Raw genomic sequence first — 18,761 nt, forward strand, 5'->3', positions numbered from 1 at the left:
CCTCAATAAAATTGCATAGAAAAAGAGAAAATTGCCTTTTATGACAGGGAAGATGAAATGCATTCATTTGATAAAAGCTTGTTAAAAAATGAAATGATGTATAGGTATGCTTGTGAACATGGGGACACTAACCGAGTATACTTAAAATAGCATCAAGTCACATTTGATTACTCAAGTAGAGTGTTTTATGTCTGAAACAAACTTGAATTAACCATACATACTGATGTCAATTGTAGTTATTTACCAAATATTTATGTCACTCTTGTTAGGAAAATAAGTTCTCTAATTTCTAATGAGAGGTAATATATTTTTAATTCCATGATTTTCATATAACAATTCATATTTATCTTGCTGTTTTAGGCTTCTTATCTTTGCCTTGAAAATCACTGTTTGGTAATGAATTGGTTGTCACCTGTTATCACAGGTAAATATGTGTTTTTATTATTTTAACCACACACACATGCAAATAAACTTTGAAATATATCACAGACTGAGTTCCTTATTTGTTTGTAGCTCACCGACAGACAGAAAGGGCATGTGCCAGAAAAGTGTATTAAGGATTTTAACATAAACATATAAAACAAGCAGGATACTCCTATTTCTATTATTATTTTTTTATGAAAACTAATAAATCACTATAGACTCTAAGGAACTATTAACTGTGTCCATTTAAGTATTATTTAGCTAACAAAATAACCCTGAAAATATCAGTTAGGTGTTAAGAAAATAAGATTGTCACACAAAGGTATCATTAAACTCACAAACTATGGAGACTGCTTTCCCAAATGAGCTTTATATTTTCCAAGAGTATTCAGAAATAAATTATTTCAGACCCAATAATAGATGGGGTAAATGATAGTACGTCTGAGTAAGAATCTCTTCAAATCATTTCATATACATATTTTTTTAGAAGTGCTACCACAATTGTGCACTTGGAAATTTTATTAGCCTCTGTGAATTCTGTAAAGAAATGAAAATCATGTATATATTATCAGCTAAATTTAGGCCATTAAATAATTGCTTTCTGTTACGCTCTCATTATTTGAGTTTAAGTTGGCTCTGATTAATAGGTCTTTAGACTTGGATCCTTTTCTGATTTTTGTTATTGCTATTCAACAGGTAAGTCAAAGGTCTACATTGGAATAAATGGTTGGATCCAACTTCACTGAGGTGACTCTCTTCATCCTCTCTGGATTTGCAGATCACCCTGAACTACAAGTCAGCCTTTCATTGCTGTTCCTCTCCATTTACCTATTCAGTGTTATGGGGAAACTTGGACTAATCATATTAATCAGAATTAATTCTCAGCTTCATACACCTGTGCACTATATCCTAAGCAATTTGGCATTCATTGACATATTTTATTCCTCTACTGTGACATACAAGACACCAGACAGTTTCCAATCCAACCAGAAAACCATCTTTTGTGTTGTCTTCTTTGTCCAAGTGTACCTTTTTGCTGGTCTGGTGTGTAGTGAGTGTTCTTTTTACCTGGGATCAATGGTCAATGACTACTATGTAGCAATTCCTTACTCTATGCAATAGTCATGTCCCAGAAAGTGTGAAGTTTTCTGGCAGGAAGACCATATGTGATAGGTTTCATGGAATTCTTCTCTCAAATCCATGTGCATTAGAGTTTAGTTTTCTGAAAGTCTGATATCAATCTTTTTTTTTTCTGGGACACTACAGCTCTTGTGGCCCTTTCCTATATAAATGCATCCAGCACAAAGATGGTGATGTTTGTCTTTACTGGGTTCACCCTGAGTTCTCTTCTCATCACTACAGCCACTTACACTGGCATCATCTCTGCCATCCTGAGGATCCAGTCTGTAGCAGGAAGGCAGAAAGCCTTCTCCACCTGTGTGTCCCACATCCTGGGTAAACTGTCTTCTATGGGTCCCTGATTTTCATGTTTACAGCCTGATAACACATCCTCCCTGACCCAGGCACAGGTGGCATCTGTGTTCTATAACATTGTCATTCCAATGCTGAATCCACTGATATATAGTCTGAGGAACAAAGATGTGAAAATGATTTCCTAAGAGTTATACATAGAAAACTGTTTTCCATGACCAATGTATTCATCTTATGATTAAAACAATCCTGGATTGCATTTTTCATACAGCTTTTCCAACTGGGAAAATATCACTATAAACTTCACATGGCATAATATAGATTAAATGATTTAGTACCTTGAAATGTGTGACATGAATTATAATCTTATATGCTTGTATTGAGCACTGAATAATTATCATAGGAGATTATTTATTCACCTCAGCTATTCAGAGCATGGACATATGCAAGTAAGTAAAGGGACATCTGAGCAGTGCCTGGAATTTATGCCTTGCCACTGATGTGTGAGCACATGCCACCCTGTAAACTGTGAAAAATTTTAAATTGTTAATATTGCTAAATTTTGTGTTTTATCAGATGTTAGCAAATTAAGAGTAGAACATTAAGAGATTATGACATGAGGATCCCTAATTTTTATTAACACACAAAAAGGGCAAGTGATAGCCTGAGAGCAGACCTAATAAAAGTGAATTTAAGCCCCAGTGAATGATTGGGTCACTTCAGTGAGGTGCAAGCTCTAATGGGGCTGTCAAGTAGTATAGAGAAATCTCTTGATAATTTGGGGTCATTTTGCTAAGATAGTTAAAATTGTGAACAGTTATCTGCTATTAGACAGGATGTTGATTTTTGATTGCATAGAAAAATGATCTGATAATATAGTACAAGATATTTCTAAACTTAATTTCCAAGTAACTGTACTGTGCCTCTCTAACTTCAAAGACCTAATAAACAAATGTGTGTGAGTGTGTAAATAAATGAAGCACTAGCTCTAGCATATTTTCTCCAGTAGTTTAGGAGTATATAGGGAGATACTTGTTTCCAAATCTAGCAGAAAGTCTTTTGATAATAAGGAATCTACCTTACTAAAATGAAAAGAAAATGTCTTTTTTTTTCCCCTTGAAGAGAGAATTTCAGGGCTCTTTAATTATTCTTTAATGTAATACCAGATGAATGAATTCTCCCAGACATTGTTACAAAATCCGTAAGTACTGCCTTCATTGTGCATGAGTCATTTGTAACAATCAGAAGAAATTATTGGGTCATCATATTTAAGATGTAAGTTGAATGAAATCAAAGATTAATTTGATGAGGTTCTTTTAAAATTAAATGTATGTGTATATTATGTCTCTCTCTTCAATAATGTGCCTGTAACCTTCATGAGAGAAAGGATTGCTTATTCTTACTGTTTTTCAAAGCATCTAGCAAAGTATCATATATAAAATATACAAGTAAATATTGTTTGCATTTTGGAATGTGTGAGGGGGTATTTACAGATACATTAACTTATACCCACAAGCACATTAATGATAGTTTGCTTTGCTTTTTCCTAGCTTGTGAAAACACAGTAATAATTCAATAAAGCCAAGGAATCTATTGTATGTTTATATTTTTAATTGGTATTGGTATCTGTACAGCCATGTACATATTGGGATTCAAAAACTACTAGTTTAGATGAAAATTTTATTTCTATAATTCTTTTCCAAATATTTATTATGTATGTTTTAAATATGGCATAGTGATTTACAGGTATAGTCCTTCTTAAATGATGTATTTTTTTATTTATTTTCTAAAGAACTCAGATAGAGAAATAAAAGTAAACAGAATTATACTTTGTGCATATGACTTTATGTAATTGGAGTCAACTGGGTAGGCAGTTCTTATCTCATATATCAAAAATAAACTTGATAGGAATCTTGGTAATGAAAAGGGTAGCTTATATGATGAAATCTTTCTCTGTGTGTATGAATATGTATGTATACAGTGTGTGTATTTTCTCTTACTTATATTACAGTGGTCTAACTACTGCATGCTTCATTTGCCTATGTAATATTTTATATTAACATCTATTCTAATATAGTGGGCATCTTATGAAATGCTATGGCATTATTGTAGGGATATATTGAGGCTAATGACCATTTACTCAATACTTTTTATTAAGGCTGTATATTTTTCCCTTCTAATAATAGTGTCTGATTAAGATTGGTTAATATGAAGATTTTTCATTATTGAGAATTACTAAACTGATTGTGTATCTATCTATATATGTATCTCTCCCTTTCTCTCTCTCTCTCTATATATATATATACATATATATAATTTCTTTTTCATTGATCCCTTCAAAATATAATCTTCCTTTTAAAATAATATGTGAAATATTTTGGCTTCTACAAATTATTTCTCTATATCCTGGTTTTAAATTTTATGAGTTTTGTTTGTCTGCAATTGCATTGAAAATATATTTTCTATAGATAATTTCAAGTAGCTTGCACACTTTTATATTTAATTTCAATAAAATGATGTATTTAGTTGTTCTTTTAAGATTATTAATGTTTTCTTGCTGATCTGATTCTAGGAGAAAAACCATGCCACACTATTTGCCCATCATAAGAGGTAGTAATATATTTTATTTGTCCAAATTGCTAAATGCCCATACTTACTCCTCTCAGTATGCTCTTCATACCATCTCTGGCATACTTCCCATTTGCTTTTCTAGCTCGTCTCTCTCCACCTTGCCTTTAGCTCCCATCTTTCCAAATTAGTCATTAATTTCTTTGCCACTGCTTGTCTTTCTCTCACCTGACTCCCTCAAGGCTTTGCTGTCTTCCATACAGATTTTCAACCCCATAATATTTGGGACTATATCCACCACAGTAAAAATCATGTCTGAAATTTGTCAGATATGTTTTCTTTTTTAATATACTGAGAAAAAGGCACTCACTTTAAAGCATGTTTTATGTATCATGCTTAAAAATGAAGATAATTATTTTTTTTCAGTTTAAGATAATTTTTATATCAACTTTGAAAAAGACAATTTTCTTAACTAGTTTTATTTCAAAAGATGTATAAGGGATTCCTCCAAAAGAAAATATTTAATGAAAATAAAACAAGTGGAATGGATATCATGTATATCCAGACTCATTCTTATATCCACACACAAAAATTAGAGGTCATTTAAAAATGAACTCATGTGTATTAGCTAATAAGTAAACAAAATATTACGGACTAAGTTAGGATTCTGCATAGTGCATGTGACTTTCAAATGAAGGAAGGGATGGAATGTGGATAGAGCAGAAATTTAAAAATACCTAAAGACTGCCAGTAAGAGAGGTTTATGAGAAAGAAAAATATATACTTTAATGAATATAGTAGACACATTGATGCAATAAAATATAGCTATATTGGGAATGTCTACGTTTGTATTTTTTATACCTATTAAGTGGAATACATTTCTCTAAAATGACAAGTAATATGAGAGTGAACTGAAATACTAAATCCAATATAAGGTGTTTCTTATGCAATTTTTACAAAGACACAGTGATGCAAATCATTAGGATAAAAGAGCACAAAGTAAAATAATTTTATAGAACACCATTTTTACTATTCCATTTACCTCAGCCTCATTACCTCCAGGTATTTTTATGGATCTCTACTTAACTTTTTTCAGGTTTCAAAGTGTGACTTTATCACTGAAGATTATCTAAAAGTTACTTTTTAAGAGAGCAAGCCCAACTGCATCCATGCACACCTGCCACTTAGTTTTACTCCATAGCACTTATCACTATCAACATACATATACTTCATCTTTTATCCTCTCCAACTGGCCAATGAAATATCCCCCTATGTCACTCATGTTAAACCTCCTTGGTGTTCCTCACCTGCACAGCCCAACTCCTGCCCAGGGCCTTTGCACTGGTGTCCCCATCCCCGGCTGGAACAATTTCCTCTCATGTACCTCTTCCCTCCTTCAAGTCTTTGATAAAATGCCAACTTTTTTTATTGAGGTCTGCCCTGATCACACTTTTCCAGTGGCTTCCTCATGACCTTGTGCCAGAATTTCTTATCCATTATCCTGTCTTAAAATTGATCAATTTTTGCATAGTACCTTTCACATTCTAACATGACATATGACTTATTTCTGTGGGTGTATACATACATATATATATATATATATATATTCTGTTTCTTCCAGGTAGAACCAAGAGAACAAAGACCTTTTATTCTTTTGCTATGATGCATAGACAGTGCCTGGTACAGTTCCTGTTTTAAATAGAATGCTTACTATATAAATGAATAAAATGCAGTCGCTTGTTTGAATATGACTCATTCAGTGTGTAATTAATCCAAGAAGTAAGACAGACTTCAGAATTTTTATATCTTAATAAGATAATTGAGGAGGTTAAATTGCATATCAACATGCAAACCTTAATTTCTCAGCATCTATGAAACATTTATAAAAATTGATTATAGTTAATCCATGTATTTCAATAAATTTCCATAAATATGGAGTCAAATTTTCTGACAATATGTGTTTTCATTTAAAAATAATAATAAAAATATAGACCCTGAAAGACTGTTCAATGTGAAAATAAGAAATAAATAAATCTAAACACAGTCTTATCCTTGGTCAAATGGGAAATGAAAATTTGATTCTAGACTCTTTATATAATTGATAACAATATAAATCATGCATATCACTGAATATAAGATAAAAATAAAGTGGTGCTCAGATAAATAATGGAATCATTAAATTCCCGTACCATGGTACCTTGATATTTGAGTGCTATGAAACTCATCAAATTTGGTACTCACATTTTGATGTGAAAATTTTGTTCCTGTACTAATTGTTTGCTTTGTACTCAATGCACAAGCTTTGGTTGCCTCATGACTGACTACCCTTTCCAGCCAAAACAAAGGGTTACTCATTAGTCATGCAGTAGCTCTTGCTCGGCACATTTCCTTGCAGTCATGTTAGTTTTTGTGGCAATTTTCTGTATTTTTTCACTTTTTTTCTCATCATAAGCCTTAAGAAAATGAGCAGTGAGAGTGCTAAGCAAACAAGAAAATTACCTCACACCACCACTGAGCAAAAAACAAACAAACAAAAAATAAATAATAGGCAAATGTGAGCACAGTATTCATACTACTGAACTTGGAGGGGAATATGGTACGGTATACCTAGAACAATGATCTCCACCATCATTAAGAATAAAGAAGTGATAAAATGCCTGGTGTTGAGAAATTAGTGGAGGAATATCATGAAGAGCTCAGCAAGGAGGATCTGCAGGAACTACAGTAGGAACAGCAATAAGAGGTGGTTGAAGAGATTTCTTCAGGTGAGGAAGAGATAAGGGAGGATGTCACCAGTTCCTTGATGAAAGAAATGTGTGCAAAATGTGCAGAAGTTCAAAACTTTGTTGAGAAGTACCATCTGGGCAAAGCTCTGACAAACAGAAATGTGAATTTATTGAGTGACCAAAGAATTTCACATTTTCAAGGAATTCTGAAAAGAAGACAGAAACCATCCTCATTGGATACATTTTTAGTGAAAGTGACAAAGTGTGTCAGAGCCTGTGGTGCAAGTTGAAAAAAAGCAGAAAAGAGAAAGAACACATTAATTGCAGGTGCCTGATGTTCTATTGGAAGGGGACTCTCTTTCTAAGCAACACAGCATACCAACTCTCCTTCTCACCAGTCTCCTCCCACAACCCCATTAGGCCATGGACTCTTCTCAGTACAGGTAAAGTGAAGTTTTTATTTTATTTAATCTAAGTATTTAATAATTTTGGGTGTATTTCTCATGAAAAGTAATGATGCACAACCATATCATTTTACATAATGCCTTAAAAAATGTGTACTGTCTTTGGTTTGTGAACACATTAAATTTATTTACATTATTCCTTATGGGAAACATTCGTTTGGTGCTGCTCATTTCTGGTACTCATTGCCCCTCCTGGAACCAATTAATGATGAGTACCAAGGTACCACTGTATTCGTAATCAGGCAACAAAAATTGAAAACATAACTAGCTATATGAAGTTGTGAGAAAAATAACAGTAAGTTCATTGTAAAAAAGTAGAGGAAATAAAAATGATGAAACTAAAATAGCCTTAATAAACTAGAGAGCCAAAAATTGAATTACATTTATCAAAAAAGAAAGAAATAGAATAAAAGAACCATTCTTTATTAACTGCTCCCCCCCCCAAAAAAAAAAAACAGGAATAATATGAGAACAGAGAGAATAAAAGAGAGAGACAAAAACATTAGAAAAGATGTAGTGATTTAGGGGATGAAACTTTATCATTTAAATCAGAAGAGATTAATATCTCTAGTCAGAGTTTGGCTTCTACTATGACAGAGTAGGTGGCACAAGAATTTCCATGATGTGGCAAATAACCCTGAAACTGTACAAAATGCACATAGCAATTGCTTTCTGGCAGTGAACAACAGGCAACAAGGATCAGTTATTCATGAGATTCTGGAATCATATGAGAAGAACATTATGTTTACCCTGTCTTTCTAGACTGCTGAGAAGGGAAGTAAAGACTACAAGCAGAGTATAAGGGTCTGGTCTTGTAGAACTGAAAGAAATTGGAGTTTCCAGCACCTGAAGATGTGGGACATTCAAGACAGTGAACCAAAGGAGGTGCCCCAAATATCTGTATGGGGATTCTTTGTAGGTCCTGGATTGGAAAACGGGCTGCAGGTATGCAGGTGGGACTGAAAAGCCTTAGCCAAGAGATGCTGCTACAGAGCTAAGAACAGAACATAACTATGGAGTTCATGAAGGGCTGGGAGAAGTTAGAGTTATGACCCAGCCATTATGAAGATCATGTATGATTGACTCAGACATGAGACAAAAAGCCAGAAATTAGAAGTAAGGACCCTGCCCCTGGAGTGAGGGCCATGCCATAAATACAAAGAGAAAACCATACAGATCTTCCTTATCAAAGAATGAAATCAATCTGATAGGTTTAAAAGGTACTCTCAGTAATTTACGTACCAGAACAAAACTGAATAACCTTTAAAGGAAGGCAACATAATCCAAACCCTCTATAATATAGCATTCACAAAATACAGTATATAAAAATCTAAATGCATGACAAAGCAAGAAATTGTGAACCATATTAGTATATAAAGAATTTAATAGAATCCTTTTTCATGATGACCTGGAATAGAAAGGTAGAATAGCTAAGATGAAAAATTATCTGGAAGAGCTAAACTGCAGATTGGAAGCACACAGGAATATATCAGTAAACTGGAAGCCTGATCAGTAAAATGTTTTCAAACTGAGAAACTAAGAAAACAAGAACTTAGGCTAACTGAATCAACAAAAATTGAAGAAAACATGGATGAAATTTTATAAAAAGTTGGAGAGAAACTTCAGTTTACAAATTCAAGAAGTTCTGAACAATCAAAGCAGGTTAAATCCAGTGGCAACACACACACAAACACACACACACACACACACACACACACACACACACACACTGGCAAGCATCAAGGCACATCATACTCAAGCTACAAAATATGAAAGTTACAAAGAAATATTTAAAAGTTGCCAATGTGGGGCAGGAAGAACACAATACTTGCAGGGGAAGGAGATAATAAATTACGGCTTACTTCTTATCAGAAACCACACAACTAGAAGACAAAAAAAATCTGAAATGTGTTAAAGGCAAACAGAAAAGAAAATAATTCTATAGGAAAATTTTCTTAAAAAGCCAGGGTGAAAAAAAAAGCAAGGGAGACATAGAGACTTTTAAGATAAATGAAAGCTGAGAAAATTAACTGCCAAAATTCTTCAGTACAAGAAAAGTCAGAAGTTCTTCAGGATGAAAGAAAAATGATATAGGAAGAAAAAATATGATATATAAATAGAAATGATATTCAGAAGAAAAATTTATGAAAATCATCAGAAAAAAATTGTCAAAAGAAATGAGGAGCACCAAGCATGAGAAATATTTTCCAATTCTGCAAAAGATGACTAAAATACAACTAAAAGACAACATTCTCTATGACAAAAGTAATAGTATAGTATTTTCAGGATTATAATTTATATGAGAGAAAAATAAATGGCACATTGGCAAAACTGACAAGGACAAAATGAAGTTAGAATGTTTTAGAGTGCTTATACTTTATGTAAATGGCTACAATTATTTAAATACACTGAAATAATTTAATAATGTGAATTTCAAACTTCAGAGTAATCATTAGCAATATAATAGCAGGGGGAATGTTTTTAAAAATCCAATAGGGAAAATTGCATAGTATATTTTTTGTTAACCCAAAAGAAGCTAAGAGAGAAGGATCAAAGGTCTAAAAATGGATGACATAAATTGAAATTAAAACATAAATAATTATTTTAAATGTAAATAGACTCAACACTCCAATAGAAGAGAGACTTATTGAGAACTAACTAAAAAGTAAGAATGAATTATGTATTATTTATGAGACATGAAAAGTAGGACTAATAAATATATATTTTGTTAATATAAGTATATAAAAACTACAGTATATATTATTTGTCAAAGACCTCTATATTCCAGAGATATTATTGATAGTATAAAATAACAATAGAGTCAATTTATCAGAAAAAAAATAAAAACTTATAGAGCTTTAAAACACATTTTTCTGGTTTGCTAATGCTGACATTAAGCAAAATACTTTTCATATTTTATCAACATAAATTTTTTTATTTTGTCAATAAAAAAATTGACAAAAATAAATGGAGAAACAGAAATTTTAAAAATATTAATCAAACTGAATAATTATCAGGGATAAAATGCTAACTTTTTTTTGTCATCTAGGACAAGAAAGTTAAGTCCCCCTACTCTTTCTCACTCCTGATCTTCCACCAAAATTATTTTACTATTAGAAGTGTTTCTTTTGGAATTCAGACAATAAAGATTAAGTAATAAAACTTAAAAAGTCATAAAATTAGTTTTGCAAATTAGATTTCTCCAACAATTATATTTTTTAAGATTATGATTAATGGCTACAAAAATTGATTTCAGCATTGGGAAGAAAAATTTACTCATGGTGATTTTTGCAAGGAGTAAGCAGTGCCTTTTAAGGTGGCATTAACTTAGAAAATCACCTTTGACTCTCATTTTGCTTAAATCAAGGTTATCTCTGTCAAATAAATTGATGCTGTTATTTTAGTCTCCAAAGCAACCTGTCTCAGCATCACTAAATTTTGATGAAAATAAAAATTGCATTTCTAAAAGTTCATCATAGACATTTTATTTTCTGACTTCTTTAACCATACCAACATTTTTTCTCCCGGAATTCTAGAGTGTGATCAGTTTTTCCTGTAAAAGTTACTTCTAAATCTACAAGAAAGTTGATTTCATTACTTTTAATTAATGCAAAATTCACAAGACAGTATTTGCACTGGATATGTTTAGAGAAACCAAGTTTTAGCCATTTAATAAATAAAAAATTACAAGTCTCAAATTATTATTACTTTCTCCTCTCATTTTTCTTTTAATAAAATAAAAACCAAGTATACTACAATTATTTTAAAAGTTGCAAAAATATTGTTATAGATGAATAAAAATATATGTCTGCTATGTAGATGAATTAAGTGGTTCAGCCAAACCAGAATGAAGAGACTATGCCATTTTCCATGTGAGACCTCAGCACACTCCTTCTGGGGCATGAACCCAATGCCAAATACATGAAACTGTGGGTTTTACAAAAGGCTAATTTAACTGAGATCAAGGTGTAACATAATTATTTCATGATAACAGAATGTTACTGAAAATACAGCATGATAAAATTATGCAAATACATAAGTAAACATTATATAAGGGTAGTAAAGTAATTGGAAGAGAATATGTGTAAAGATTAACAGCAATTATGAATGATTTTTATTTTCTTCTTTGGATTTTGTTGTATTAAATTTTTGTGTGAGAAATAATGTTTACTCCCGTAATAGTGTCCTAGTTTTGATAATAAAACAGTTCATTGTGAAAAATGTGCTATTCTATCCCTGGTGGTTAAAGATACGAACTTTCTGCCACATCATAACTAAGTATTTCTCTAGAAATACCTTCCATGTTACACAGTCAAAAAATTAGAGCATCACAAAGAAATACCAATCATGCTCAACATAATGTGGCTCTTAGGGGGAAGGCAACTCTCTGTCACATACCTGACATGGATGCATTGGTCCTTGAACTTTTATCCTGGGAATCATGCCAAACAATTTTCCTTGGTAATTGGTCCCCAGGTATGACCAAATGTTGCATTATTAGCAATCTTCAATATAAAGTTGTGGCATTACCAGAGCGAAAGGCAAGGGATAATATTTTCTGCTTATATTCATAGGAGCCCCTTGGGATATTTGTGGGACATAATTTCCAGGAGACTTTCCATTCGAACAAGACCTGAGAAAATTTTTAGGTTTGACTTATCTTACCACAGGGTACAACAAAAATGTATGGACAAAAAATTAAAACTAATGTATCTAAAAGGGAACAAATACTTTGTCTCAGTAATTTTCAGGTCCTTATTTTGTTTACATATTTTATTTATGAAAAAATATGAGGGTGACAAATTTCTAGCAGATTCTATTGGAAGAAACATTTTCACCACCTTCTGCTTATGGTAAGTATCATTATCAAAACTAAAGGGTTTTATTCGGATCAAATAAATTGGAGACATTTTTAGAAGAATATGCATTTGTGCATACATAGTACATAGGCCTCACCTAAATAATTGCAGGATTTATAGAAATAGAAATATAGAATTGATGGAATTAAAATCCAAAAGCAATGTACATATATTGGAAATGTAATTTTGGAAGAAATTTGATTTTTAATTGTCAATTTAGGAAAATAACTACTCTTCCAAAAATTAAAATATTTATGTCATCTCTAATTTTAATGCATTCAATGTTGAAATTTATGATTAATCATTTGTGTTAGATAATGTTTACAAAATAAAAGAAAAATGACCCCTTAAAAATTTTTCTACCATTGTTTACTACATATCTAACATTTATCTAAGTTTTTCTGAAATTAACTATAAACAGTTATATAGTGCTATTGGAATGCTCTGTAAACTCCACCTACCTTGGTAGAATTCCAGAGTCAATATTTAATAGATTTAACTTTGGAAAAGTTATTTAATATGTTTCTGTCTTTTTCTCATCTAAAAATAGAATAGTATCAAATAATGCACAATATTTTTCAGAGGGTTAAATTAAATGTGTTAATAAATTAATAAAAGTGTCAGGTTCATTCTAATCATGCAATATATGCCTAATAACCAAATGATGATTTAAATCCAATTTATATTTGGCAATAATGATAAGATTTTTTTAGTCATATTTTGCAAACTATGTTTTGTGTATGAATTCTGGAAGCACTAAACAAATATTTTTAAACTGCCAGATCATTCATATAAATAAAAACCTAGGTTTCAAGTCATTCATGCTAAGTATCACTTTTGATTTCCCAACATTTAAAAATAGATGAATGCTATGGGAAGTAGGAATAACACAAATGTGCCTGACTTCATCCTTATGGGATTGACAGACTCTGAAGAGATCCAACATGTCCTCTTTGTGCTATTTCTCCTGATATACTTGGCTACCATGCTGGGGAATGCCGGAATGATACTGATAATTCACCTGGATCTCCAGCTTCACACCCCCATGTATTTATTCCTCAGTCAGCTCTCATTCATTGACCTCTGTTACTCAACGGTCATCACACCTAAAACCTTAGAGAACTTACTGACTTCCAACAAAATTATTTCATTCACAGCCTGCTTCACTCAGATGTCCTTTTTTATCTTCTTGGGTGCCACTGAGTGTTTCCTTCTGTCTGCAATGGCCTATGACCGCTATGTAGCTATCTGCAACCCTCTTCATTACCCAGTTGTTATGTCCACAAGACTCTGCTCTGCCCTCATCACTGGGTCCTATGTGATTGGCTGTACAGACTCTTTGGTCAATGTTCTTTGCATGAACAGTTTGCAATTCTGCAAATCCCATGTAATTCCCCACTTTTTCTGCGACACATCCCCAATTTTAGCCCTTTCCTGCACTGACACTTATAACACTGAAATCATGATATTCATTGTGGCTGGCTCCACCTTAATGGTATCTCTTATCACAATCTCTCTGTCCTACATGTCCATTCTTTCTACTATCTTGAAAATTAATTCTGCTTCAAGAAAACACAAAGCCTTCTCTACCTGTGCCTCACACCTCCTGGGAGTCACTATCTTTTATGGCACTATGATTTTTACCTATTTAAAGCCAAAGAATTCCTACTCCTTGGGAAAAGATCAAGTGGCCTCTGTGTTTTATACTATAGTGATCCCCATGCTGAATCCACTCATTTATAGTCTTAGGAACAAAGAGGTGAAAAATGCTCTCATTAGAATCATGCAGAAGAGAGAGGTCTCCGGGCAATTGAAAAGATAGCAACACTGGACATTCAGGCACATTTTTTGTTGTTGTTGTTTTGTTTTTTGTATTTTTGGGTAATTACTTAGATTCTCTCTAAAATACATGGATCATTATTTTGCTTGTATTTCTGTTCAACCATTCTTTATTTAGCCAAATATGATCTTGCATATTTCTAGGAATATGGTTTTAGAAATCAATTTGAAAAATGGAAACATGTCATCTAAATATATGCTTTTAAAGATGAACTTTGTGCAAAATAACAAAATGTATTTTAAATTACAGCACATAAATCCTCATGCATGTTCCAATTTCATAGAATTTTATTACAGAAAATAGCTACATTTTGGCACAATGATAGTTCACAAACACAAATCATATACTATATAGAGAAGATACATAGCAGAATGGTTGAAAGCTCATACCTTGGAATCAGACATTCCAGGTTTAGATTCTCGATCTGCTCCCAGTCTTTGCTATTTAACTCCACTAAGTCACTGATAACTTAAGCCTCATTTTCCTCAAGTATACAAGATAAACACTAATTCCAAATCCCTAGAGTTATTGTAAACATTTAATCAGATGAGGAATGTAAGCAATTGATTCAGTAAAAATAAATGGTGGCCAATAACATTAGAAAACTTTGAAATATTGAAAAAATATTGAACAAAATAGAAATGCCACAACAATTACTGGAAGTTTTGTGCATATTCTCCCAGGCTTACAATTTTGTATGTGCATGTATATATTACATATATGAACAAATTTTGGTTATTTTCTTCGTAATCTTTTGTAGCTCTCTCTTTTCATTAATCAGTACAAACTTTGAGTATTCCTTTGCCATTTAAACCTCTGAGAAGACTATGTTCTTGTCTAAATTAGTAAAATAAAGACTGTCTTGTAAAGCTTTTCTGTACCTGAAATTTTGTAAATTTGGGTTTAATATTTGGATGCAGCCATATCTTTTTGATGTCTATCTGCTAAATATTTGAAAAACTTTATTATCTGTGTTGAGTGAATAAGCTGCATGAACTACATCATTGAATTTTAAATTATATGTATTTCATGAAATCATTTCCTTTATCTTGATTTCTATAGTTTTTTAAAGTTCCTTAAGAATAAATAAATTTTGAAAGTAATGCTTGGCGCTGTTAAAAGAATTAAAACAAAACAGAGTTTCTGCAGCTGAGAGAATTCACATGGTGTCAGGAGGTCATTCTCAAGGTACATTTATGCAAATTTCTCAAACTGATACAGTACCCAAAGGCTCAAGCAATAACAGTCCAAAAACCCTAAAGATATCTGGACACCAGAAACAAATCCCAAAATAAAGAATTAAATTACTTATCTAATCTGAAAGGTAATTGGAGTGCAGCAAATATCCACCAACCACAAACAACTTCTGTAGTCTTCTTTTCCTTTAAAAATTCTTGCCTGGAAAATCAAGGTGGAACATGATTTGGGTTGTTACCTGAATCTGTGCTCTCAGAATTGAAATTCTGTGACCCCAAATATGTACCTTTATTACTTTGCAGCATAGTTTGTTATTTCTCAGGTGACAGATCATTTGTTTTAAAAAATTTAATAAAGAGAAGCTAAAAACTGAATTTTCAAGGAATTAATATTGTAACTGAGAAGTTAGGATTTAACAAATGATTATGATTATTGAAGCAATATATAGATATTTCACTTTTACTTTCTAGTGTATTACAATAGTCAGAGGGAAATACCCAAAATTCCCGAATCTCTCTATTCCTACCATAGAGAGTCTCTATTCTTAACATGGTACTTCAACTATATGTACATTAAAAGTTTGATATTTGTCCCACAACACTTGGATATTATTCCCTACACTTAAAAAATGTCTTTTCTTTTTGGTTAATTTCTATTGGCTTTTCTTCAAGTTCACAAATTCTTTGTCAGTTGTACTGACTCTGCTGATGAACCTGTTCATGAAATTCTTTGTTTCTTATATTGTGGGTGTATGTATGTGTGTGTGTGCTTTTAAAAATTATATTTCTAGCATTTCATAGGACACTACAAAATAGATTCAATTTCTCATGTATCCATACTTGTTTTTATCCTCTATGTTAGATATTTAAACCTAGTAATTGTCAATTCTCATTAGCCAAAGACAACCAGCAACACCTGTTGTTGAACAATTTCTCACTGCAGTGAGGAAGAACATATGCAATGAGAAAATGTGCAATTTCTAAGAAGGTTTTAGAAAAGCACTATTATAGGATTTAAACTTTGATGGGTTACCTAGGGAGATCGTATAAGAAAGCAAAGTTTCCTATATGATTGGATGCTGCCAGAAAGCATGAACAATTCTATGACTGAGTATCTCAAATTTTATCAGTCATTTGGGCAGACTAAAGTAAGAATAAAGCTCTAATTTGTAAAGTAAAAACAGTTCCTGATTTAGCAGGACAAGAGGAGAATATTTGTATTTTAAGGTTGCACGGTGACATTGTCTGAAGAACTCCCAGTCTGCTTCCTGTCTTTTCCATGAGCACTTAGAGAAGACCTGTAGTGAAGATATTGAGAATGAATGCAAACCGCTTGACTTTAGAACTTGCTGCTTTTCCCAGCTGACACTCTTGCCTTCTCTTGGCTTTAACTATTCTTTATTATTTGTCTGTATTCTTTTTATGTGCTTATATGATGGCCATGTCTTTCTCTAGCCTTTGTCAAAAAGTGAAACTGTTTATTTGCCTCAACTCCTCTTTGAGGGGTTGTCTCTCTTTGGTATTCTGATTTCTTAGCTATTTTCATCTCACCTTTCTGGTATGTTCCTGAAAAGTTATATTATTTTCCAGTTTCTACATGTCAAATAGAAGAAATTCCTTTAAAATCTTATTCACTGCTGTGTTTCCAATATCTCCTTTCTGGATAACTACACAGTTGCCAGGACAAGATCTATCTGGGTTTATAGTTCTGCACTTTAAACGTGTAATGAAACATCAAATTTTCTGCAGGTATAACAGAAATAATTAGTTGACATTTAAAATCTGCTTTCTAAATGTTCAGCTTCACTAGCTATTAGAGAGATGCAAATTAAGACCACAATGAGATACCATCTCACACCAATTAGAATGGCTGCCATTAAGCAAACAGGAAACTATAAATGCTAGAGAGGATGTGGAGAAATTGGAACACTTATTCATTGTTGATGGGAACATATAATGGTTCAGCCACTCTGGAAGTCAATCTGGCACTTCCTTAGAAAACCAGATATAGATTTACCCTTTGATCCAGTGATTGCATTTCTCAGTATATACCCAGAAGGTCTGAAAGCAATGACAGAAACAGATATCTGCATGCCAATGTTCACAGCAGCCTTATTCACAGTTGCCAAGAGATGGAAACAACCCAAATGTCCTTCAACAGATGAGTGAATGAATAAAACGTGGTATATACCCATGATTGAATGCTATGCAATGGTAAGAAGGAAAGATGTCATGAAACATATGACAACATGGATGAACCTTGAAGACATAATGTTGAGCAAAATAAGCCAGGCACAAAAAGAGAAACACTATATGCTACCATTAATGTAAACATTGAAAAAATGTAAAATAAATGGTTTATAATGTAGAATGTAGGAGAACTAGCTATAGAGAGCCATTAAGGAAGGGGGAACAATAACCCATTAAGAACAGATAAGCTATCATGAGTAAATTTAATGTTCTGGGAATGGCCAGGAATGAATATGGTTTGTTAATTTCTGATTGATATGTTAGGAACAAGTTCACAGAAATGTTGCTATATTAGGTTATTTTCTTGGGGTAGAGTAGGAACATGTTGGAAGTGATTTTAGGTTAGCTGTCTTTTTCTGACTCCCTTGTTATGGTTTGTTTGAAATGTTTTTTATTGTATTTTAAAAATTTTTTGATATAGTTAATTTTAAAAAAGCATTAGTTAAAAGAATAAAACAATGAAAAAATATGCAGAGCCCCTTTGAGGAGCTGGTGGAGAATGCAGCGGTGTTGGGCTTCCTCCCTCGATGGTTGCTGATGTGCTCACAGAAATAGCAGATTGGTGGTTTGATGGGCTGTGCCCTTTACCACAGGATTTGCCCTTGGAAAGACTGTTGCTGCAAAGGAGAGGCTAGGTCTGCCCATAATTGTGCCTGAGAGCCTCCTCCCAATTGCCTCTTTGTTGCTCAGATGTGGCCCCCTCTCTCTAGCTAAGCCAACTTGGCAGGTTAAATCACTGCCCTCCTCCCTGTGGAATCTGACACCCATGGAAGTAAATCTCCCTGGCAACATGGAATAAGACTCCCAGGTTGGAATCTAGACCAGGCATTGTGGGATGGAGAACACCTTGACCAGAAGGGGGATGTGAAAGGAAATGAAATAAGCTTCAGTGGCAGAGAGATTCCAAAAGGAGCCAAGAGGTCACTCTGGTGGACACTCTTACACACCATATAGACAACCATTTTTACTTTCTAATGAACTGGAATAGCTAGCAGTAAATATGT

The 18,761-nt window shown here is 32.9% G+C and overlaps 1 protein-coding gene and 1 pseudogene across 1 annotated transcript; both read left to right on the forward strand.

Annotated features, from left to right (window-relative positions):
• The first annotated feature begins 1,146 nt into the window (after window positions 1–1,146).
• Window positions 1,147–2,092, forward strand: LOC119536802 (annotated as a pseudogene).
• Window positions 2,093–13,342: 11,250 nt separating this feature from the next.
• LOC119536803 (olfactory receptor 8H1-like) lies at window positions 13,343–14,293 on the forward strand. The gene has a single exon (XM_037839544.1). The coding sequence runs from the start codon at window positions 13,343–13,345 to the stop codon at window positions 14,291–14,293; it is 951 nt and encodes a 316-aa protein (XP_037695472.1).
• The last annotated feature ends 4,468 nt before the right edge of the window (window positions 14,294–18,761 follow it).

This window comes from Choloepus didactylus, chromosome 6 (genome assembly GCF_015220235.1).
Source record: "Choloepus didactylus isolate mChoDid1 chromosome 6, mChoDid1.pri, whole genome shotgun sequence".
NCBI lineage: Eukaryota > Metazoa > Chordata > Mammalia > Pilosa > Megalonychidae > Choloepus > Choloepus didactylus.

What these genes read in the sequence shown, in the direction of transcription:
- LOC119536803 (XM_037839544.1), top strand. Translation starts at nt 13,343, where the DNA reads ATGGGAAGTAGGAATAACACAAATGTGCCTGACTTCATCCTTATGGGA.